At 39.0% G+C, this 25,175-nt stretch overlaps 1 protein-coding gene across 2 annotated transcripts in view; it reads left to right on the top strand.

The window, feature by feature from the left end:
* Nucleotides 1-24,839, top strand: part of LOC115432907 (T-lymphoma invasion and metastasis-inducing protein 1-like) — a 58,712-nt gene extending 33,873 nt beyond the window's left edge. For both annotated transcript variants that reach the window (XM_030154003.1, XM_030154002.1), the window contains exons 13-29: nucleotides 147-251; nucleotides 1,124-1,205; nucleotides 1,454-1,540; nucleotides 3,992-4,204; nucleotides 5,920-6,050; nucleotides 13,746-13,964; nucleotides 14,165-14,233; nucleotides 14,334-14,459; nucleotides 14,708-14,816; nucleotides 17,048-17,227; nucleotides 17,359-17,477; nucleotides 17,601-17,709; nucleotides 18,775-18,833; nucleotides 19,161-19,257; nucleotides 20,588-20,675; nucleotides 21,764-21,936; nucleotides 22,910-24,839. In XM_030154003.1, the coding sequence (XP_030009863.1) occupies nucleotides 147-251; nucleotides 1,124-1,205; nucleotides 1,454-1,540; nucleotides 3,992-4,204; nucleotides 5,920-6,050; nucleotides 13,746-13,964; nucleotides 14,165-14,233; nucleotides 14,334-14,459; nucleotides 14,708-14,816; nucleotides 17,048-17,227; nucleotides 17,359-17,477; nucleotides 17,601-17,709; nucleotides 18,775-18,833; nucleotides 19,161-19,257; nucleotides 20,588-20,675; nucleotides 21,764-21,936; nucleotides 22,910-23,565 (2,622 nt within the window). In that variant the 3' untranslated portion in view covers nucleotides 23,566-24,839. The remainder of the gene's footprint in view (nucleotides 1-146; nucleotides 252-1,123; nucleotides 1,206-1,453; nucleotides 1,541-3,991; nucleotides 4,205-5,919; nucleotides 6,051-13,745; nucleotides 13,965-14,164; nucleotides 14,234-14,333; nucleotides 14,460-14,707; nucleotides 14,817-17,047; nucleotides 17,228-17,358; nucleotides 17,478-17,600; nucleotides 17,710-18,774; nucleotides 18,834-19,160; nucleotides 19,258-20,587; nucleotides 20,676-21,763; nucleotides 21,937-22,909) is intronic.
* Nucleotides 24,840-25,175: the final 336 nt, after the last annotated feature.

Here is a 25,175-nt window from a genome sequence, read left to right as displayed (position 1 = left end):
AGGAATGACTTTAAATTACTGGTCAAGTAAACCAGAGATAATATTATAGGAATGGGAATTTGTTTGAATTTGCTATTGTTTTTGTGTCCTTTTGTTCTACTTCTTTGAGCTTTTACATCTTCTATTTCTTGTGTTCCTGTTTCCAGACCCATAAGATAGACCCGTCCTACCATTACCTGCAGTTGAAGGTTTGGGTAGACAACCAAATACTCATCTACATTCCTAAAGTTGAGGAGGAAATCTCTGATGTGGTAAGATGGCACAGACTCAAAAATTATAGGACTTGTGATATAAGGAAAGTAATATAACAGTGAAACAATAAGATTTCACAATGTTTATTCTCTATATTATTGCAATTTCAGCATCCCATTTACATTTTGGGGTCCTCACCTGATTATTAATTAATGTTTGTCAGTTTCTTGCAGATATGAATGTTAGCTTGTGCATGTTTTATGATTTTGCATAACAATCCCCAGACGCAAAATAGCAACATAGCTAAAAATTATGCAAAACCGCACCCTATGTGCTATGAACTTTCCATTTGTGCGGTTGTGAACCTGTTTGTGCACATCTTATTATTCAGTTCCTCTCATTAAAATAGGCCTCACCCTTAACATTAATCAGGTTCTGAAATCCCTTGAACCAACTCTCTTTGTGGCAGTGCTTTGTAGGTGACACATTGAACTCTATCTCTATCTCAAAGTGCAGTCATTGTGTAATTCACTCTTTTCCTCGTGTGTACTTTTATCTTTGTGCTTTGATCACTGACTCACTTCACCCACTTTCATCCTATGATATTAGATTATAATTTCTTAACAGTCACTGATATTACACACTGCAGACTTCTGTTCCCTTCTGTTGTTTCATATACACAGCTGTGTATATGCTTTCGCCTGCTGTGAGGTCAAACCCTTGTCTGATCACCCACTCACTTCTCAGACTCGACCTCGGTTTTGACCTCGCAACCTTCACTTGCAATTGCTTTGTTAGGGACCCTGAATAATACATGAATCTATCCATTCTTTGTTCCATGTTAGATGACACAACCTTGGCATCACTAGCCAATGCCGCTGCTGTCCTTACATGCATATTGCCAATTAAATGTCTTCTTTCTCATCTGTAGCTCTACAAAGAGATTGAAATTTGTCCAAAGCCTACAAAGATGATCCGGTTTGACAAAGATGAATCCTGCACCACTGGATACGGTATGCTTTTCTGTGACAAAAGCCTGCGTGAGATAGACTTTACTTTGTGTCATTCATACTCTTGATTTCCATATCAAATTGATTTTTTATTGGCCTTTAGAGAGTCATGCTTTGTTAAAGTTGTAAGGAAATATAAGTGGATCTAATTGCTCAGTAGTCATGCTCCAGCACTATCATCTCAAGATATTTATAAAACAACTAAAAGACATAATGATCCACTCTGGCTCTCTAATTATTTGTGTCTGTAGGTTTCTCTGTGTCTGTTATTGATGAGGATGGAACACAGCAGCTCCATATCACTGAATTAAAACCAGATGGACTGGCCTCAGTTAAAGGTACTAATATTTTTGTATTTATAAGAACTGACTTTTAACAGCTGAGCCATTTGCCAGTGATATTAATCTGATTTTACACTGGCCACGCACACAATCAGAATCTCACATGATGTCATATGAGTGCAAGTTCATGAAAGTATAGCATTAATCTCAAGGTTAATGCCCTCTTTGTCTACATTCTCTGCTTTCTCTACTACACTCTTTCCTTTTCTCACACTTAATTATTTTATTGTGGTGGCTTGTGATGATAATATGCAGAAAAAATAAGAAAAAACACCCATTCTAGTGATGTGTGGCAAGGGAAAGCACACACAGTCCATTATTTGAAAGTCTTTGAATCGGTGTCTCACCAAGGAATCATTTTCTTCAGCATAAAAACTATTCATTCTCAGGGCAAGCTACATTAACATAGAAATAGTCTGTAAAGTGGCCATTCACTGGATTCTATATGGATTCATTGATCCTGAAAATGGTCATTTATTCCTTCATCACATATAACATGAATAATACTTAATACTAATCAGAGTATACAAAATAGGAGAAAAATGGGACTCTTTAAGTCAAAATGAATTGGTCTTGAATTGTTTGTATCTACACCAATCAGAAAAGTCATGGGTTTTTATGAAACTGTACCACACTGATCCTTAACAGTTAAAATAAAAGGGCTTGTTTGAGTTATATTTTTTGCTCTTTGTGCAGAAAAAGACAAAAGAGCATCCTTTTCCTGCATCTGAACTGCTGTTTAAATCACCAGATCAGGAGTTCTCCCCCACTCACTGGCCATTACCTTTAAAATACCCACAGACCTAATGGGCTTAAAAAACACACGGCTGCTCTGTAGATACTACACTAATGTATAGAAAATAACATGCCCTACTATAATGCCCCAGGGTCATACCAAAGTTACTCAAGTGTGAGATTGTGTCCCCCAGTGCTTTAGTAATATTAAAGCTCTGGCTTAGCAGGCTGCCAGGAGCCAGATGATACAACTATGCTGACTATCCATGTCTATAGGCAAATAGTAGAAAAATGAAAGCTTGTGGCATATAAACAACATGTATTTTGAATATTATTGCATTTTGCTGAATCACAGGAAAAGTGTGTCAGTCTCTGCATTAGCATGTCTGCGTGTACAAAGGGATGAGCCTGTGTGCATGTTTTACTATCACTGAGGAGAATGAATGGGGAGCAAAAGAGATCACGCTTCGATTCCTGCAGGGTACACGCAGAAACCAGGCCAGCGCTGGACAAGGAGCCCCAAAGGGTCTTTTCGCTATCTCCCGTCTATCTTTTTCTCCCTCTCTCTGTGTAATTCTCATCCCCCTCCCCCCTTACAGAGGCCATCATAGACGCATACATGCAGCACACACAGCCAAACTGACATAAACTCATACACACACACAGTAGTATATGGCCAGAGGGGTTATCTCTCTGTCCAATAAAGCCTGTGTGCTGCAGCTGACATTTCACATCCCAGACAACTAGGTCATAACTTAAGGCTAAATGTGTGCCTTGTGTATATCTATACATAAAGCTGTGTATGTGCCTGGTTGTATCTGTTTATAGCACATTTCAGAGCATCATACAAGCCATATCACAATCCTTTTACAATAATCTCTTTGAGGCGATATGAAAAGAAACTGAGGGGAAGGATTGTCTGTGCCTGTTTCTGCGTGTGTGCTCATGGGTGACGGTGTTAACATGACTTAAATCCATTTGTCTTAATTTTGCACTGAGGGCAGGTGAGACCGCTGTCAGATCTCTAAAGCAGCTGTCGCAGCCAGTTAGCTTTATTGGGTGAGGTTGACGGCTAATTGGTCAACTGATTTAGTGCTAATTCTCAATTAGCGAAGCAGGGAACAGGTGGTTTAGAGGAGGGGCGATGGAAAGGGAGAATGTGCTCCAAACTAAGGATTGGATTCCAGTGGATTCTGTTGTGTCTCTGTTAGATGAAGGATCACACGGTTTATAGTGAAGGGACAAGAATAGCCAAGAATTGCACCCTCCTTTACAGACCTATCTGGTCTTGTTAGATCAGTTTTTGCCTCAAGTGAACAAGGATGCAGAGATGCATTTTTAATGTATTGGAACACATTAGAGTCTCAACATGTGTGATTAGCCACAAAGCTGCTGTGAGGAGTATAGCAAATACATTTAGTTTGTGTGACTCATTTGTACACATTAAAAATCTGAAGTTGATGGCCCATAGGAAAGTTATAGGACTGGAAGGTATTCTTTTGTTTGATGGTGGCCACACACACCAACTTTTTACTTACTGTGACTCTTTTATGATTGTATTACAGATTAAAATAGCAGTGCATTTTACTCAAACTGATGTCACTTTGAAGGATAGATTTGTTTGTCAGCTTTTGTTGGATCATATTTATGGAGGAACAGGTTCAGAATTCTAATGCCCAATTCTACATCGGTGTCCGTTTTGTCAATTTACAGGTTTGAGAGTAGGAGATGAGATCCTGTTTGTGAATAGTAAACCTGCATCAGCACTCCAAATGGAAGACATGAGGGCTGCATTTGTAAATCAAGCATTGACCTTGAGTGTCAGCACCCTCCCTCAGCTGGACCCCCGGGTGTTGTGCTCCCTTCCTCCACGCCGGTCATATGGGGAACAGGACCCAGCCACTGACATTTTCTCCCAGAACCAAGGTAAGGTGTCCCATTCTCCATGAGATAAGTTGAATTTACATGGGTGAAGCTTATTATTTGTGTATTGAACAATGCCTGATAAAAATGTAGCCATTGTAGCCATTGTTTCATTAGACAATGCATATAGTGGCCCCTAGTGACAGATCTTGAGAGCATCCCGTGCAGTCAAAGTAGGATGGAGGCTTTTGATGTAGTCTGAATGTTTTTATTGGCCAAAAATATCAGGTCTGTGAACAGAACAGGAATATTAAAAACATTATTCCAGGTGCATCATGATTGACCTTCTCAGTATCAAAGGTATATCAACAAGAGTTATATAAATATGTTCTTAAGTAAATATGTATATAGCCTATAGATTTGTATTACTTACTATTACTCACTATTTTTAGTATTATTATATTGTTTGTCTCTTGCATTATCTTTATGCATGCACATTTTTTCTGGCACTGTATTCTGTTGCTACCTTTGACCAGTGAATTTCCCTGTAGTGGGATGAATGAAATCTCATCTAATCTCATTTAATCTAAGAGGAACTTTCAGGTTGCCTCATGTATCTTTTATTGTTTGTGGTAAAGTCAGGCTGAATTCATTGTATAGGCACAAATGCCCCCCATAGCCAGGTCTTAAATATCTTAAAACCCAAACTTTGTGTCATTAATGACTTTTTTTTTAAGTAGAGGTTGAATAAGGTTATTTCCCAATTATTCAGGGAAGCTGTCTGATAACCCACCCACAGGCAGCCAGCAGCTTTCCTCTGACCTGCTCTTTTTATCTATTCAAGGGCACCATTTGTATTCCTTATAAATTGGGGCTTGCAGTGCACAGGCTGACAAGCAGGCATTGTTTATACGGGGACTCAGAGCTGTATGAATATTAATATAAATCCTTCAGCAATGTGGAGCTGTCATTGCGGAGGATTATGCCATACGCAAAGGGTCAGACACGGAGTAAAAACACTTTAACAACTAGATTGAGGTTATTGATATCATCATACTAAAGGGTGAATAATTGTACACAGGAGGCAGAGATGACATGTTTAAGTAGAGATGTCTAGAGATATGGGGAGAATATCAACCAGTATGACTATACATGTATATTGCAGTAAGAAGCAGGTATAGTTAAAGCTGCACAATCTGCATATTGTGATAAATTGTGGAATTTTTCAACTGTGATATGAATCCACTTGTTTGTATGTAAGATAATATAAGATATACTTTATCGATTCCCCAAGGGGAAATTCAGATGTATAGCAGCACAAGACAAGAGGCATGAAATACAATAGAAAGATAGAGAAGATAAAAATATTAAAATGTGTTAAATTAACTAAAAATAATAATAATAATGAAAAAAGTCTGTTTAGAGCAGGATGTGAGCTTGCATGTAGCATAATCAACAGATTCTAAAGCAAAATGTTTTTTTTTCCTAAATAGTTAAAATTGCATAAATTGTGGTTTCTTTTCATCAAAGATGTGTCAGTAGTGTTTATATTTCTGTCCTCATGGGATTATGTTATTTGCCAAGATGTTTTTGGAAACAATAAATTCCTCACACCCCACATGCCAGCTGCTTGAATGTAAACCCACCAAGAAATTGTTTTATAAGATAGGATGTAGCTCAGTTGCAGGGTGGATGTTCATATTCTTTTTAGTCTGGACAGCATAGAGTGTATGCACAGGCACTCCTCAAAAATCCCAGCTTTTTGTTTCTGTCTGCAGAGGACATCCTGGATGATGTGTCAGGGTTGACAGTAGAGAGTCCAAATGAAACTGCAGAGGAAGGACCTCAACTGACAGCACAGAGCCCTGCAGATCCAGAGGATAAAACCTGCACAGGGGTGGGACAGAAGGTAAGAAAACAGCTGCAGGAACAAAACCAAGATTTCCACACAGACATAGCATGTACCAGTACCACCACAGCTGTTATATGAATACACGCACAATGTCAAATATACAGACGCATACATGCAACAGAGCAGGGGATTAACAGCGTAGTTCTACAAAGACCTGAATATCATGCACACCCTGTCAGATGTCTTACGAGGACAAAGACAAAGGCCAGCAGCTACGGTATTGGTTTTCCAGGATATGTGATCTGTGGATACGTGATGTGTTTGAAGTAGCTGATTAGTTGCATTATAGTGTTTCATTTTGCTTACAGGGTTGTTTAGCTTCAGCGGCAGCAAGATACATTTCTCACGGTTTCAGCTCTCACAGATGTTGGATAGAAAGGAAAAAGATGATCACAACCCAAGAATCAGTCTGGATGCGTGTTACTGGACAGGTGTTGATGCTTATTAAAAACATTAGTCCTACTTATTTTTCTAACTTTCTTTTATTTCTGTGCGGCAGTGTGTAGCATAGATTTTCAGATGTTTTTTTCTCTTGGAACCTTTACATGAAGGGAATTTAACTCTCTGTTACAGAACAGAAAAATGTATTCACACATCTATATCATCCATTTATAGGCTATTTCAAACACATTCATCTACATTTAACATTAACTTGAAATCTGATTAGATTTGTTAATGGGGAAACTTTCTTGCATAGTTGTGTGCATATGTGACATTTTGGATGAAATCTCTGGTTGTTTAATGGTGTTGGTTCATGTCATGTCTAAGCTGAAAGTAGGTGGTGTTGCTCGCTGCTGCCGTTTTAGAAACAAAGAAAGATGCACATCAGCATTTGGATTTTCACTGTTTTTCATCCAGAGCCCGCTACTGTACAAAATCAGTCAAGTGGCTGTTATCATAGACAGACAGACTTTATTTGGCATTCCAGATTTTACATGAAAAAATGAAATTTTGATGCAGTTGTCTCAGGAGTCAGCAGCAACAAGTAAAAACAGGCACTATATATACAGAATGTAGACATTTTTAAGATACATTATGATTATTTCACACATTGGAAATAGCAAAGCAATTAAAACATGAACATTTCTTCACGTTACATACTGTATGTGGAGTGTTTTCTACCTGGGAATTGTAAATTAAATTACATAAAGTATTACATGACCGTTTTAGTCATGTTATGGCCACAGTGTCCTGTTTTTCAGTTTCATCACAGGAACAGGTGTGTGTGTGTTCACATGCACAGGGATGGTGACAGACAGATGTGTGTGTGATTGAAAAAGTGAGTGAACAGCGTCACTTTCTAATTATCATTATGTCTGGTCTGATCAGGGTCAGCGCTGTGATTGCTGGGACTCGCCGTGTGCCAGCCAGTCTTCCTTGGATACGGTTGTCACTTCCATTACCATGGCAATGGCTGATAACCAGTAACCACCGGGAAATTTTTTTTTTTTTTTTTTTTTTTTTTTTTTTTTTTTTTACCTCTGTCGATTGTCCAGAGGAAAAAAAAAAAGAGGAAAGAGCCAGCAGTACTGTTTTCTCAGTGCATGTGTGTCAGTGAGCTTCAGTCTCAGGGGGGAAACTAATGAATAGGGTCAGAGCTGGTTTTAGTCTAGACACAGTCCCATTGAACAGCCCTGGTTCTGTGACTCCAGTGTGCCTTTTATTAGTCGGAAAGAAAGCATGACAGGATGACAGAAATACAGACAGATACGGGTGCCAGAATGGCTAGATGGGGATGGCTGCCTCTTTTAGTGAACTGGATTGGAAAATGTTAAAAACTTTGCCAAACTAGTTCAACCTCTGCAGTTTCCAAAAGGGAAGACACATGCAAACTGTCCTTCAAATTCCACTAACGGCATTAGACAGTCGCACAAAATGAAAAAAAACCTCTGTCTAAATCCCCAGTCCTCTGGTTCATCTGCATGTTCTGTACCTCATCTGTCTCAAATGCTTTTCACAGCCCCTACCCTTCCAATCTTTTTTTGTCTTTCCCTCACTTTGGCTGTTTTCTTTGTCACATATTGTTCCCATAATTCATAGTAATGATGTATCTGACAAGACAACAAGGTGTTTTCTCTCGTTGTCCTTCAATAATCAGGCACTTTCCCTATGTTTATCTATTCTACCAATTTCTCCTTGTACTTCCTGTCCTTTCTCTACCCCCCCTCCTTGCTAACCCCCTACTGTTCATTTCCATAAACAACATGAGGTCTCCATTGGCGCTCAAACAACTCAGCCCCCTTAGGTCTCCAGCCGTCTGCGAGTCCTGACCTGAGCCTCAAGCACTTGGATGGCTCCCCTGTCAGCAAAGGCAATGCAAACTTGCCTCTTAATCCCCAGGAACCAAAAACCGTTTTTTCTGTAAAATAAATGTTGCGCTGCCCATTTTTTGTGAGCTATTGTTTCCACTTTCCCCACTCTGGAAAGACCCAGAAGTGCATGTTACTTCATTTCATCCAGTGCCTGCGGTCACATAGTGCCAAGACTGAAGAAAACTAGGCAAAGTGGGACAATTTTAATTATCCCCACATTCTAATTACTTCATTCTCCACAGTGATCCACATCATTTAGTGGAGATAAATGAGTGTCTGGCTACCCGGAGGAAACGGGAGGTTCATTATTTTAGACAAAGCGCAGAACCACCTCATCAATATGATAAACCAACCGGAGAATAAAACAGTGATTGCCTGGGATAACAATGATAATAGAGATGAAGGTGATTGCAAGTGTTGTCTAAGCTGTAGACAAGCTCCCTGACAAGGCTTCCTTATAATTTACAGAGCTCAGTTTGACTTGGGGGCGCTTGAAATGAAAAATAGATTATTTAGTCTGTGATGAAAAGAGGAGGGACAGGTTTGTTTTGATGCTTTGATTCCTGATGGTTCTTCTTACTGACTCCTTTGCATCTATTACATAAATTAAATTACATACTTGCTTTACCAATTTTCCTTCTTTTCACTCTTCCTTTCCATTTCCCCCTCAATAAGCCTTCACATCTTTGTTGAAGCGCTCAGATGTTTTCTTTAATTTGCTGTCATTTCTCAGTCATCCACTAGAGGGAGTACTTTACCGATTCAGTGAGTCTGTAACACAACATGTTGTCAACACAGATTCCAACCAAGAATGGATGTGGATGAAAATTAAGGATTGCTCATGATTGAATTACTGTAGTGTCAAATTAAACCTTTATGTTTTGCCAGTAATTTTAAAATATAATTTATTTTACATTTGTAAAGTAAAACCTTAAAGTCCATATCAAAAGCACAATATTCCGTCATACAGATTAAATGTCTCCCCCTTCATCTTACTCACTGCCATAGCTTATATCTCATCACTCTGTGTAAGGATTTATGGATTTACATGTTTTCCTAATTCCAAACTTAACTTTAAGATGTTTTTCACCCCGTCTTTTCACTGTCATTGACAAGTACATGCCTGTTCCACCTAAACAATGTGGATTCACGCAACCAAAATATCATATACACATCATCAGTTACTTTTCTTTGATTTACTCGTGTTCCCAAATGTCAAAAACGCGGTGCACAAACTATGTATTAATGTGTGTGATGTGTATCTGTAAGCCCAGAGTGTGGATATGTGTAATCTGTGATTATCCTGGCTCTCACAGTGCATGATTCTAGCTGGCGGCTGTGAGAGCAGGTTTGTGCCTGCCTCCGTGCTCCTCGTTCAAGCTGGACTCCTCTCTGTTTGTGTTCTGGCGGGTGGGTCTACAGGAAAAAAAAGGGTGGGGAGTTGTCTAAGGGGAAGGGAATGTATGTGGGACTGATTAGAAAACAGGTATTGCTCCTGGGATTCTTTATACACGAGCTGCCGACCCTGATGGTAATTTGCTGTCATAATAACATTGTCTGTGATATGTGTGTGGATTTTTAAGTGTGTATATGTGTATTTTATCACTGATAAATCTTGACAAGTGAAGTGTAAGCCTGAATAACAGTTTAGTATCACCATGCTAGTCTGATCAGATAGTTGTATAATATTTTATTGCAATAATTCTAATCACAAAAACTGACTTGCACTCACTTGTTTCATCTTTTGTATTGAGTAGGTGCACTGTTGTTATTACCTTATCTTTTCTCTGATCTGCAAGTCTTTGGGATTAAGTCACGGTCTTATACCTGCAAGAATTGTGTAACTCCTGTTTATCAGGAAGGACAAGTGTGCAGCAGGTGTGGTATCTGACAAGGGTGACATAAGATAGTAAATTTCAGGATCAAGAAGTGATGGTAGTAAAACTTGAAACTCCAGTCAAATGGCTCATTTTGCAGTATTCTTTGGAGTTAATTTGTAAACTTTGATTATCAGAAGAAGGTGTGTAGTCCAGTGTTCAGTTGAAACTGTGTGTGGTATGAACGTTTTTCTGCCATGGATGTATAGCAGTGCACAGGGCAGTTCAGTGTCTCAAAGTGTAATAGGAGAGTAAACACAAATATGTAATATTTATCTTGTTTTGTACAGCTGCTGTCTTTCTAGTGCAGTGAAATAAGTTGAGTGAGAGAGAGAGAAAGCGAGAGAGAGAGGGAGAGAGAGAGAGAGAAGCCAGATGCTTGATATCTTTCCCTCTTGGAGTGTTTCACCACCCACTGCTCCCTCACCTTCCATTCTTCCCTCCCTCCTTTCTCCTCCCCCATCTCTCATGAGGATGTGATGTTTGATCATGTTATTCAATGTTGTAATCCACGCTGCTGTTGGTGCTGCTTCTAGACACCTGGACAGGAGAGCGCTAAAGGGACAGAGTCAGAGAAAAGAAAGACAGGTTGGATAGAGAGGAGATGACAGTGGAGGATGCAGATGCACTGAGAAGAAGAGACTGATTGGATAGATACTGCAGTGTAAGGTGACATGAGAGCACTTTTACTGCAATCTGTTCCATTCAGTTTGTCTGATGAGTGATTTGCTGAACTACTAAAGCAATGTTCTACGCAGCAGTAGTGTTTTGCAGAGCAACTTAAGTGTTCAGTAGCAAGGATTTACTTCTACAGTTGTCATCAGTTTGGTTTGACAAGTTGTAGTTTTTAAAAAGGAGACTAAAAAGAAGCCCTCTGCCCGGCACACGGAGGACCAAAAGCTACTTGGAGTGGAAACAGGACAGGAAATGAACACTTGACTTCTGTTTGACCCGCAAGACCTAAACCAGCATGTCAGCATTTAAGAGGACCAGGATTTCCAAGCGCTCGACTGAATCCATCTATGATATGTTACAGCTGGTGAGCCACACAGTCTGATCTGATCTGTGTGAGGGTTTTTTTTCGTGTGATTGGAAGTGGTGGTGTGGTGTGAAAATGGTCCTGGGATGTCAGTGATATTCTGTTATGTCAGTACTGCTAAGGTTAGAGGTCAACTTTCAGCTGCAGTCAGGTCCACCACTGCATGTAGGAGATGCTGATGACATTTGAGATCATTTACTTAAAACATATAATACAACTTTTGAATTTCGCTAAAATGCTAAGAGAATATTGCTATTTAAAACAAATGTTATATATAAATCAAAATGCCTCATAATATTAAGCCTATCCATTTATCAGTAGGCTGACAATTGTTAAATTATCTAGTCTCACTTCTCTGCTTAATTAGTGGTTGTGAAGAATCATGCAGCCATCCATCTTCAGCCCATCTCTTTGGTCTGCATCTCCATATCCCACTGTTATTTGTCTCTGTCACTGCTCCATCTGTCGCCTGGCTGTCAGTAATTCCTCTGGTTGTTAAGGGCATCCTTGTTTATGAGAGGCAAGGCTGTCAATGTCATTGCTCTGTTTTGTGTGTGTGTGTATACTGCAGGCAGAAACACACCAATCCACACCAAGCTTCAGTCATTCTCTCTCTCTCCCTTTTCTTTCTTTTTTTTTTTTTTTTTTTTTTTAAACAAGCAGAAGTATATATTTTAACCACCAGAAAGGCAAAAGCATTGTCTAATAATGCATGTGATGCACATATTATGTTTTGTTGTTCATTCAAGCAATGTTTGTACCTGTGGTGCAGATTAATAACATGAAAACTGAGCAGAAGTCTGATCTTTAGGTTATTTTGTTTAGCAATTTGCTTGTCACATTTGTTGTAAGTTTCACAGCTTTGCAGTTTTCTTGCATTCCAAAAAAAAGAAGGAAGGAAGGAATTTCAATATCAGCATGTTCCGTGTGCTTGTTTATTTTGCAATGTTGCGAAACCGGTTTGAATACCACAATGGAAAATCATGTTTGTCATCGCTGCAGCTAAGCCATGAAATCAGCAAAGACAAGTCCAGCTGCCTTTAAATCAGACAGTACATACACATTAGCAGGCACTGTGTGATACCAGGGATTACAAATGATAGACATTTACACGGCTCTACCAAGATATTTTGTGGTGCATTCATTTACACAAAGTATTTCTCGGGGGAATAGATTAAAAATGACAGATAACAGCAGGTTTGGAGTGGAATTATTCAGCTTCACATGTAATACTTGGTTTTCTCCAGAGATCATCACCTGATCAGCTGTTCATAACATAATAATGCTTCTGCAGTGACTCACTGTTTATAGCATCATCATCCACAGTGCCTGTACATCTGTGTGTTTTGATATGAGTGAACCGTCAAGGGATGAGAACCCTGAAAGTCTCCTCCACTGTGTGTGGTTTCAGGTTAAATTCAGTGAATGGTAATTACACCTAAGGTCAGGATTACAGTGAATAATGTCAAGGCGAGGATTAGGCACATAGCGTTGGTTTTTTTAACAGGAGTAACATTAATGAATCTGTTATGAATCCATCCAATTAGAGCTGTGTTCAGTGCGCGGGCTGAGTTCATTCACTCCCCTCAGATTTCAAGGCGATTCTTTCACTAATTGTCTTCTAATCCATTAGTCCTGGCTGAACAGAAACTGAAAGGAATTTGCATCTTCACTTTTTTCCCTTCCTTTTTTGCAGTAGATTTTACATTTGAAGCAACAGCTTGTGTGTGTTTGACATGTAAACAACCTCATCAAACCACAGATACACCAATATTTGATATTAATCCAGAAGATAGTAATGTTTTTGATACTGGAAAGAGATGAATTCATAGATTGTATTAACAAAAAGTGTTGCAACACATAATATTGCTGTAATTTGTCTCTTGGACCTTCACTTGGTTTGGCTCCTCAGTAGCCTTGAGTTTATAAAAGAAAAAAACGTATATGTATTCACACACCTTTTCATCATACTGTTTATGCTCTGTACATGTGCACAGGACGTGATCCAAGATTTTAGCTTTTCCTTAAAGTGAGTGAACCCTTCCAGTGCTCAGATTCTTGTCATATTTTTGGAGTACTATCACTCTCAGCCAATGAAAGATCTGACCACATAGCCAAATGTGAGTGCCCTATATTAAAACACAGTAAATTTGCTACTAGCCTGACCTGACAAGTCTGCTCATGTTTGGTATTTTTTTATACTGGGGCTGTAGGTGGGTGCTGTTATGGCAAGCGTTTGCAAGAATGTGAGCTGTCGGTGCATATTTTCTAGTATGCTTTATGTGTCTGTGTGTGCAAACTTTTCAACCATCAGTGTAAGCACCCACATCCATAATATTCAAGAGGATCTGTTGTCCTTTTTGACAACAGCTTGGAGATGCATCATTGGTAGCTTTTTATGATTAGGAATGACTTCAAAAACAGTCATCATCTTCTGTTTCCTTGCCCATCTCTCTGTTTTCAGAGCACAGAGCAGGTCACTGCTTTCTGTCTCCATGACATGAATCCCCTCGAGTGCCCGGTGACGTCTTCGTCATCCTCGTCTTCATCATCCCTATCCCCCAGCCCTGTGTCAGCCTTACCGCCCACAGTAGGTGCTGCTACCCAGAGACAGCTCTCCCACGCAGACAAACTCCGCAAGGTCATCAATGAACTGGTGGAAACAGAGAAGACTTATGTCAAAGTCAGTACATGCGCTGTCGAATATACATGTTTGTGTTTGATATGTTAAATCCAAGCTTATGTATGCAAGTTACTAAGGTATTCATTCACTGAGATCTGTGTGTGATAATGGACTTTCTGTGGTTTTTGTGTTTGGGAGCATTTTATTCATTCTGAATAGGCACACCATTCGGAATAATTAACATGTTCTGTTTCTTTCAGGACCTGAACTGCTTAATAGAGTGCTATTTAACACCCTTACAGAAAGAGAGCATCCTTACGCAAGATGAGGTACTTTTCTGTGACACTCTGGTTAACCAAATTATGAAAACACACATACTTCAACAGTGCTTTTAAGATGTTAAAATGATGCTCTGTGTGTGCGCTGTAGCTGGATGTTTTGTTCGGTAACCTCGGTGAGATGGTGGAGTTCCAAGTGGAATTTCTACAGACGCTGGAGGATGGAATCAGACTGGTGCCAGATTTGGACAGGCTGGAAAGGGTCGAGCAATTTAAGGTGGAGTAAGACTGAACTTTCTCACTTCCACTAGGAGTTGCTCTTCATGACTGCCTTTAATTTGAAGATCCTCTTTTTTTTTTTTTTTTTTTAATTTATTTTTCTTTTACTTGGCTCAACACTGATAAATGTAAAAGAATTAGGTGAATTTAAATGAATTGGCATTATTTGCAAAAATATTGCTCACAAATTTACAAACATGTATCTTTATTTGGTGTTAGATTTTCTCTTCCTTTATATTTCCACAGAAAGTGTTGTTTTCCTTGGGAGGATCTTTCTTATATTATGCTGATCGCTTCAAGATCTACAGCGCCTTCTGTGCCAGTCACACCAAGGTCCCAAAGGTGCTTGCAAAAGGTAAAACACATGAACAGTAGCAGTCGACTCATAGTGAGGTTTAAACAACTGATATAATGATGATTATTTAGTGCAGGAAAAAAACAATAGCTGATTAACTGGCCAATATAAACTCATGAGAGAAAAACTTTGTTAGGGACCAAGCAACATTGAGAACACTGATAAGAACTGAAACAAAACTGGGCTTATTTCCCAAAAAATAATATCAACGCCTATAATGACTGAAATTATAGTTACAGGGGTCTTAAAGGAGTGATATTTTGCTTTTTTTTAAATGGAATTATGTATTTTAAAACATTTCCCTGTGGTCTGCATAAAATGTAAATGCTATGCTTGGGTCTGAATTCTTAATTAAACTCCACAGGTCCATCTTCAACCCTTTTTCTGAGTAATGACACCAGAAAGGTTGTTTTGAGCACTGGCCCTTTAAATGCAAATGAACCACTTCACATCCCAGCCCCTCCAGGTTGTTGACGTGCTTTCTGTCCCGTTCAGCCACTTGTGTTCATTAATACAACCGGCAACTGAACATTTTAGGTAATCGGCTTGAAGTTTGGACATATTTTCAGTATGGACTACAACCGCTGCTGCAGATAAACAGTAATGTCGTACTCGGAGAAATGTCCATCGGAAGTCTTGACCTTATATGTGCAAATGTCATGACGTAACTAGTTATTGACGTAGCAAATTAAGCAGGAATTAAAATGGGTTGTAGAAATCCACTCGATTTTTGCCAAAATGAATATAAAGATAGCTTTGCAGCACCTGGAGGGTTCAAATTCAAACTTTATGAACTAATAGGGTCCCCAAATACACACATAAATGTACCAAAGACTAATAAAAATGGATTTAGCTAAATATGACCCCTTTAAAATATAAATATACAGAATATAACTCTAATCAAAGGTGCAGCTTAACGGAACAACAGACAATGGATCTGACAGGATGAGACAACAGCAAAACATATATACTAACTATACTAAATGTATATGTTTTGAACTATTATTTTTCCTCAGTCAGTCGTACTCCATTTGAGAATGTTAACCACAGGTCAGCTGATACCGAGTTTGTAAAATGTCCCATCAACTGTAGTGTTTTGAAGCACAGTCACCTCTTGTTTCTCTAAAAGTTGTCAATTACAGGAATGTAAATCTGCTCTCAGAGACAGTTGTAGGGCAAGGAATAGTTTAAGGTGTAGTGTAGTAGAGGAAGTATATTGTTTTAATCACATGCCCTGCAGTGCTGTAGAGGGCAAGATGAAACTAGCATCCACCCACAGCGCATCATAAATCAAACACTCGTACTTTGATCATTATGTTTAAAGCATCTGAAAGTCAGGTTTACTGTAGGTGTTCTGTTGTCTGTTACAGCTGCTGTACGACAATTTCTATGGCATCTGCTCAGTCTCTTTGTCATCTTTTACAGTCAAAGCAGCTGTCTGTATCTTCCACTACATGCATTGTCTAGGATCTTTTCCTGCCTTGTGTTTGTTACACTGTATTTACAGTTTTCCTGCCCTTGTAGACAATAGCTCCTTTTACACAGCACTTCTGTACCGGGAATATTTCGCCTCTATTCTGGAATGACATCTGTGTAAACGAAATGGTGGGATCATTCTGTCCCACCTCTGTCACAGCTCTCTAACTCCTCTGGAGGTAGTGACAGAGCTGTGATAAAGGTGGAATCATGATTCCGGAACGCTGTGTAAAAGGAACACCTCCCGTTCCGCAGCCAAGGTGTGATGTTGTGATGAAGTATTGCGTGTGCGACTCCCATGCCGGGGAGATTTAAGAATGAGTGTGGGCCATGTACAGTAAACAAACATATCAACGTGACCAGAAAGATGTTGAACTGAGGAGATGCTGAGATCCGCGAGCTGTTGACACTTTGGGTGGAGGACTCTATCCATGCTAACATTTGTGGAACGGTGAAAAACGGGCCAACTCTGGAGAGGTTAGCAACACCACTATGCTCGGGGTATTTTTGACGTGCAAGTTAGACGTCACATTATACGCTGCAGTGCATCACCACCCCTTTGATTCCAGAATGCAGGTCTGCTGTGTAAAAGTCCAGCCTGTCTCACCTTTGTTACTCCTTTGGCTTGGCTGTGGAAATCAGTCAATGGTGGCAAAAAGGTGGGATCACCATCTCACCTTTTTTCTGGGATCTATGTGTAAAAGTGGCTTGTGAGAAGGGATAAATGGATAAATTTAATGTTTCTGCTCCTCCAGCAAAAACAGATCCAGATTTCAAAGCTTTCCTGGCCGAGAGAAACCCCAGACAACAACATTCCTCCACCCTTGAGTCGTACTTAATCAAACCCATCCAGAGGGTCCTGAAGTATCCGCTGCTGCTGAGGGAGCTTTATTCTCTGACCGATCCTGACAGCGAGGAACACTACCACTTGGATGGTAAGTCACTGTTTCTGTTTGTGTTAGTGGAAGGTTAATGAAATTGCGTACTCAAACTCATTAAAGTTTCATCAATGAGAATGTAATGAATGATGACATTAATGATTCTGAGTTCTCTCTGTCTCATTCAGTTGCAATGAAGGCCATGAACAAAGTGGCGAGTCACATCAATGAGATGCAAAAGCTTCATGAGGAATATGGGGCTGTTTTTGACCAACTCATCAATGAACAGACGGCAGATAAGAAAGAGGTCAACATTTGATGTTTTTCAGTGATATTAATTTGATATCATATCATGCATTGTTTAAAATCTGCTGTAGCCTGCTATTTTTTTTTTTGTCATTTATATTGTGATCTGTTTTCTTTATCTCAGGTGCTTGACCTGTCAATGGGGGATCTTCTGCTACATTCCACTGTGGTATGGATCAACCCACCAGCCTCTTTGGTCAAGAGCAAAAAGGATCCAGATTTGGCTGCATTTGGTAAGTCTGTAGCTACTATAACAGACTACCCTGTCATCCTATTTACCAGTCTTTTGTGATGTTAGATGTGGCAGTGTACAGTTTGGGTTACTGTTTTTACCCTCGGCCCCTGCCACAAGGTATTGTCATCAGGTTGTTGTCTGTCTGTCCATATGTACCAAAACTTTGGCGTGGACTGAAGGCAGAGGGCTTTCAACTGTGAGCATGTTATGTTTTCTTTTTTGCATCAAACTCTAGAAAAAGCGCATTGAAAAAGTGATGAAATACAGCTCAAGGATGTATACTTATGTAACACTGAAAATCCTGGCAGATCTGCAGGATTTCAGAGGACCACATGATCAGAAAAGTGTTAATCCTCATGTATGAAAAACAAAAGCAGTATGGGATATTTTGCTGATGTATAAATGAAAACAATAGAGGGACGCAGTGCACTTCCCCTTTTCTTCCCAACAGAATACTGCATATTTGACCATGGATATCTACTAATGTAGATAAATATTACATGTACTATATATAATGGGTACAGTGCTATCTTAACAGGTGCAGGCATGTGGTGGTGTAGCCCACATAATACCATCACGCTCTGTGTGCTATTTCAGGTGGTGGAAAAAATAGACATGGCAAAAGGCAAATCCATGAAGGATCTTGCATTATTTTTTTAGTTTTCATGTGAAGTGTAACATGTCATCCTTACATTAATGGGATCACGTGAGATCTTTGCACTGCTAGAAATAAATATTCTCTCTTGAGTTTCTTCTTGGCTCAGACTCTTTAACCACTAAATATTACATCCTCATATACTACAAGTACCTCCCTGACAAGGTGGTAGTGAGTGAATGTGGATGTTTTGTATATGCAATGTCGTGACTCTGGTCCATTTTCATCTTTTACACTGCTGGAGTTGCGTGTCAAAAAGATGCATTTTTTTCCTCAAAAACCGTGAGAAATTACAGTCTGAGCCATAGTGAATTAAGCAATGAAATGTCTTTTGAAACACTATTTGGTGAATGAAAAAGACCTTCCTTAATGGTTTCTTTGATTTCTTTCTTCCTTGTCCTCATTTAGTGTTCAAAACAGCAGTTGTCTTTGTGTACAGAGACTGCTCCAAGCATAGGAAAAAAATCGTAAGTAATATTTCCCGTTTTCTGTTTATTAATCCAGTCTAAGACACAATATGAAGGGTGTATTGAGTGGTCTGCTGCTCTGGCTGCCTGAGGTGCTTCATAAATGGCTTCAGTAGTTATTAACGGTACATTGAGACCATAGAAATGTGGGTTAATGTCCTTTATCGTGGGACAATAGTAGGACTATTACCTCCAGTACAGTACAACAGAGTGCAATAAGGCAGTCTTAAGCATTTTTACTACACTCTTGTGCTCCCTGCTGTCAGATTGATGTATTGCAGTGTTTTATAACCAAAGATTTACTCTTACTGTTTTTTTTTTTGTCAGGGTGGATCTCACCGTGCATCAGTGAGCGACGACAAAGATCCTTTTCGTTTCCGTCATATGATTGCTACTGACTCTCTGCAAATCCGTGCCCTTGCAAGTATGTTTTATCAAGAATCCTAAAGCATGAATCATTTTACATCTTGCATCAGCACTCCTCCCTGTGTTAATTGCGTGTGCGGAACTTTGAGCTACACTTGCTAAAGTCTGCATATAACTGAACTGTTTACCCTTTTTTTTTTATTGCATTTTAGTTCTTTTGCACATAAATATAGATCATTTAAATTAAAGATATAGTAAAAAAAAGACTCAACTATAACATCTTGGATGAATTTTGCTCATATTTCTCAGGTTCTGTAAGAAGCTTAATTGGAACCGATGACCTCTGTGTGCAAATTCTGCCATAAAACACATCTGCTTGTTATTTTAAAATATGTATTGGACAAGATTGGGAATGTTTAGACGAAGCTCTTTCAGGCAGTATGTAGAGTCTTTAATTTGTCTTCTTGCCCAGATAGCAGAGAATTCAGAATTGACAGTCAGGCAGATGTCTGCGTAATGAAAGTCTGCTCATTCGGGAGACATGAATTGATTTTGTTTTTTTGCACGTACTACAGCTTGTGGGACATTTATGAATAAATTTCTTCCATAAACAAAAGTATGTTTGCCAAATTTTACATATTCATGCCAGAAAGAAATTAGATTTTACTTTCAGTAGTTTGCTAGTGCTTGTTTGCTTTCTTTCTACAATAAATTATCTCAGCTTCAGATATAAGCTCTAACCATGTTATTATTTAAATACAAATGTACTCAGCATTTTAATGTTTAGGTGATGGCACAGAGTCATTTTTCTCTGCGACTGTTTGTCACCCAAACCACAAAGGCTGTTTGCGATGCCCAGAAAATTTAGTCAGTGGCTCAAAAAAAAGCCTCTTGAGTCTAGTCACTGTTGTTGTTGGCGTCTTCAAAACAAAACAAATGAAAAACTTGCTAAACAAATCACATAAATACCCATTACAAGGTTTGTAATGGGTATTCCGAACATTCTGTCTCTGCTGTACAAACGAGGGAGAGTCAAAAAATTCTCAGACAAACGTCAAAGACAAAATTTGTATCAGAAACAGCCCCAGCAATTCTACAAAGAAGGACTCTACTGATGGAAACACTCGCAAAAGTGTTTTGACTCTAATGCAGCTTATGTAGAAAAATAATTTTGTTATTTTGATATATAAACTTTTTATTACATTTGTCTGACCGCATTTTGACTCTCCCTTGTAAACTGTTAATCAGCCTCTTGTGATTCTGCTCATGTGTGATCGTTTATCTGCCTAATGGCTTCTCGTTAAAGGGGAAATATATTGATGACTGAAATGAACAGATTGCTTTTTTGTGAATGTAGATCACATATGTCCTCTCTCTCGTTTTCTCAGACTCTGAGGGCACGGCAGTGTGTGAAATAGTTCACACGAAGTCTGAATCTGAAGGAAGACCAGAGAGGACCTTCCAACTGTGCTTCAGGTGGTTATGCTTTTTTTCTCTTTTAATAATACTGCAGCCAATTATTATTCTACCTCTAGCAGACAGTTTCCATAAACTGAATTAGATTAGTCAGTCAAATTTATTGTCAGTTAAACTTTGTTGAGAGTTTCAAATCGCTGCTTAAACCTCACTTTTTTTGCACTGGCTTTTAATAAGAGCTGAGCTGGACATTTGACTTATCTTAGAGTTTTAAATTATTGTTTGTTAGTGTTTATATTTATTGTTTTAATATTTTAATGCATGAACCATGTGTCAGTATTGTTTTATTCTATTGTATTTTACTTATATTCTGTTTCATGATTATGCACAGCACTTTTGGGCAGTAGTGTCTGTTTTAAATGTGCTATATAAATAAACCTTGACCTTGCCATATTTACATTGTATACGGAAAACTGAAATTACAAAACTCTACGGCCCCATGATGCAACAATGAACAGTCGAAAATATTTGAAAAATTGAAAAAAAAAAAAATAGAATACAACTATAAACAGCAGGGGTTGAGGAGACAACAAACAATAAAGGTGCAACAGTAATGTGACAGATGAGTTATTGAGTTGTAGTGACATATGCATATTAGAGAAACCCTTATTGGTAATTGTGAACTTCAGCAAGGCAAGTTTATTTGTATAGAACATTTCATGTATAGGACAATTCAAAGTGCTTTATATAAAACATAAAAGCATCACAGTAGAGGCATAAAAATACATTTAAGATGAGAGAAAGTTAAAATATAAAAACATTAACATTAAAATTAAAATAATCAGCGATAAAATGTGATCTTAAAGTTCATTTAAAAGACATTATTTGAGAGTTTAAGAGAAAGCTGCAGTAAACAATATTATTTTCAGACCTGATTTTAAATGAGTGGACAGTTTCAGAAGACCTCAGGTATTCAAGAAGTTTGTTCCACAGGTGAGGAGCAGAATAACTGAATGCTGCTTCACTTTGTCCAGTTCTGATTTTGGGAACACACAGTAAATCTGTCCCTGAGGTCAATACACAATGGACAAACTCCCTCTTTTTTAAACAACCACCTGAAGAGCTGTTGTGCCTTTTTCAACTTACAGTTCTCCAGAGAGCAAGAAGGACTTCCTGAAAGCTGTTCACTCCATCCTCAGGGAAAAGCAGCGTCGGCAGTTGCTTAAAACTGAGTCTCTGCCGCCCAACCAGCAGTACGTCCCATTTGGGGGTAAACGCCTGTGTGCCCTCAAAGGAGCCCGGCCTGCCATGAACAGAGCAGGTGACCAAGCCTTAATAAAAAATGCATCAGTCATAATGCACACAATATACATACAATCGTGGAAAAAATTATTAGACCACCCTTGTTTTCTTCAAATTTTTGTTCATTTTAATGCCTGGTACAACTAAAGGTAAATTTTTTGGGCAAATATAATGACAAGAAAAATAGCTCATAAGAGTTTAACCCTTTCATGCATTAATTATGAGAATTTTTCTTGAGTGTTTTTATTCCTCCATAGGCATGAAAAAAACAATGTGATCAGTTTTTTTTTTTCATGGAGTTACAAAAATGTCCATGCATTTAATTTTTGAAGTAAAGAAACATGTTTAAAACCCAATATGAGAAAGTGATATGAAAACAATGAAATAAAATCTGATGTTTTCTCACATTTTAACATATTTTAATGCTAGTTATTACTCTTTTCATGGAGATAATATGCAAAAAAAAATTTCTAACAAATAACAATTGATTTACACTGAAACAGGTTACTGCAGATCAGGTTTATCAAGAACAGCAAAGTTACTGTAATGGTATGAATTGCAGTTTATGGGATGTTGCATAAGCATCCACTGTATTGGTTGATATGAAACTAAAACAACAAAACCATGAATATACAAGGAAACAGCTGTAGAATAACTGTCCACCGTAGAGACCACTATGCATGAAAGGGTTAATTTAAGAGTTGATATCTATCCATTTTCCATGTTTTCTTGATAATAACCAAAATCACTTCAGTTCTTACAGCAATAGCCATGGCACTATACTGCCAAAAACAGTGGTTTTAGGCATTCCATGTTTTCTTTTCTGTCTGTTTTAGTCATATGATACACACAGGAATTAGTACTTGATTGCGTAACCATTGTTTTTGATGGTCTAATAAGTTATACAGACACTGAAATAATTAACTGTAAATTTACTTTTGGAAGTCTGTCAGTCACATGTGGCTTATTCCTTATTTCTTGTATTTCTTTAGCGTCAACTCCATCTCGAACTCTGGGCCGCAGGAAGCTCGTGAGGAATCGCTTCACCATTGATACTGACCTGGTTTTCCATGGCAACAACAACAGTCATGAATCAGATCCGTCCTACGCTTCCCTCTACTCAACTATATCCCAGAATGCCGTTCCTCAGTCCCTCAAACCTCAAGCCGAAGACACAGATCGTTGGGTGGAGGAACAGTTTGACTTGGGTTGCTATGAAGAGCAGGGGGAGGGAATTGTGGGGCAGGTCAAGGAGACGGACATTTTGAGCGACGATGACGAGTATTGCAAATCTGTCAGAGCTGGGTCTGCAGAACCCACCAACTTGGAGGATAAGATGGATGGACTCGATCTGCAGGGCACACAGATGAAGCGTCACAACCTTAATGGAGGTGTAGAAACTGGAGGTGAGATCGTTCGGGGTGTGACGCAAGAACAGGAAGTGGGTCAAATGAAGCTGAGCGGGGCTTTGGACTCAGTGGACTCCATCAGTACTTGTGGTGTAGGTTTGTCCTGCTCTGCAAACCCTACTCTAAAGCTTGCCCCGCTGAAGCAGTGTGCAGCAGAAGGGGCTACAAACAATGACCGTAATGTCATCTGGGTGAGGCGGGATGACTTTGCTAACGGGTGCAACAGTGACGTCTTCTGAAACGCTAAACCAGAAGATGGAGAAAGAACAGAAATGGTGGTTTCTAACACTCATTAGGAGTGCAAGAAAATGGGAAAGAGTTCAGACACAAGCTTTAAAAAGTAGGATTTGGAGGAGAACATGTGTATAGATGGTGTTAAACCTCTGCTAGTCCTCCCTGTATCTCTACTCAACCTTTTCCTTCCCGCTTCACCTGCATCATCCCTGACCTGACAATCCCTAAACATCAGTGAGCAGGGAAAAGGGAACCATCCAGCTTCATCTGGAGTTTGTGTTGGGACCTTTTCAGAGCTTTGTCTTAGGCCGCCTTAAATGGACATGACTGAAGACATCCCTCCTTGTTCTCGACACACACACCCAGGCGCTATACTTCGAAGCAGAATCGTATGTGATCGTATGAACAACAGCTGCACTGCATGCTCACTTAAAATCAACAGGCGTGTTTGTATACTGCATATAGTACACTGAAACACAGGCACAGAAACATAGGCAGCTACTGTACTGTGCACGCATAATACTGAAGAGACTTCATCACTGAGCTGTGATTCTTTGGCCAAAAATGTCTATTTTTCAACACAGGAATGTGGGTGTTATATTTTTCTGACTCAAAAAAAAAAAAAAAACTGTTTGTATTTTAACACTCAAGGGCTGCGTGTTACTGAATTTCTCTTCAGGGGCTTTTGGCTTAACGACTGCTGTGTAAAAGATGGTGAAATCCAACTAGCTTTATCGTGCTTTAATTGTGTTAATTTAATATCAGCTGCACATTAAGTGTGTATAGTCAGGAGTACAATAGAGTGCCATTAACCTTGTGTACAAAAATATTCTGAAGCTCACTTTTTTGTCTTATAGAATATCCTTTTAAAATATAGTTTGGACAACAGATAGCCTACCTATTCTTTATTTAATTATTGGCTTTTTACTGTAATTTTTACAATTATACAATGAGCTACCCAGTGTTACAAACAACCCTTTGTGTATTTGGTGCCAGAACCAGGCTTAAGAAAGCCAGTGTTTGTGCCCTTCTCATGAATGTCTTGTCTCCTGTTTTTTGTGTTTATTTTAGCCACACAGAGTAAAATATGACTTCTCTTCGATACTATTAATATACTGGACTCAACCTGCTCTTTATTCTTGCTAAATGGCTTCATATTACCCATTACAATCCTGTTTTACTTGAATTTTCTGTGTTGTTTTAAAGATTTTAAACAGAGCCATGTTAGTGACTGTACTGTAGCTCCAAAACCAACCATGCAGTAAACTTGTCCCTTCCCACCCTCTCCATCTCCTTTGTAATGTCAGCCAGCATCACAGCCACAAAGGAAAGACTTCACATCCTTGACATTTAACATCACCCCTTTATTTCCACTCTGCTCTTCCTGCATTTCTCCCTGTGTCCACCAGGCTGTGCTGTTTCACTGTGTGTCATAACACGCTGATTGCTGAGCTCGGCACAGTCATGTGCACCTTAATGGATGTAACCAACAGGCACTTACTAGGCAACTTATTCCCTGCTCTGGTTCAGAGACAGAGGAGGAATCACACTTCGGATGTTGTTGTTCTTGTCTTTTTAATTCTGATGCTGTTTTAGGTTTTAGCTTGCTGGCAGT

The sequence above is a fragment of the Sphaeramia orbicularis genome, chromosome 14, assembly GCF_902148855.1.
Source record: "Sphaeramia orbicularis chromosome 14, fSphaOr1.1, whole genome shotgun sequence".
In the NCBI taxonomy this organism is placed as follows: Eukaryota; Metazoa; Chordata; class Actinopteri; order Kurtiformes; family Apogonidae; genus Sphaeramia; species Sphaeramia orbicularis.
The sequence above is the reverse complement of the archived record's forward strand: the minus strand, read 5'-3'. Positions and strand labels throughout refer to the sequence as shown.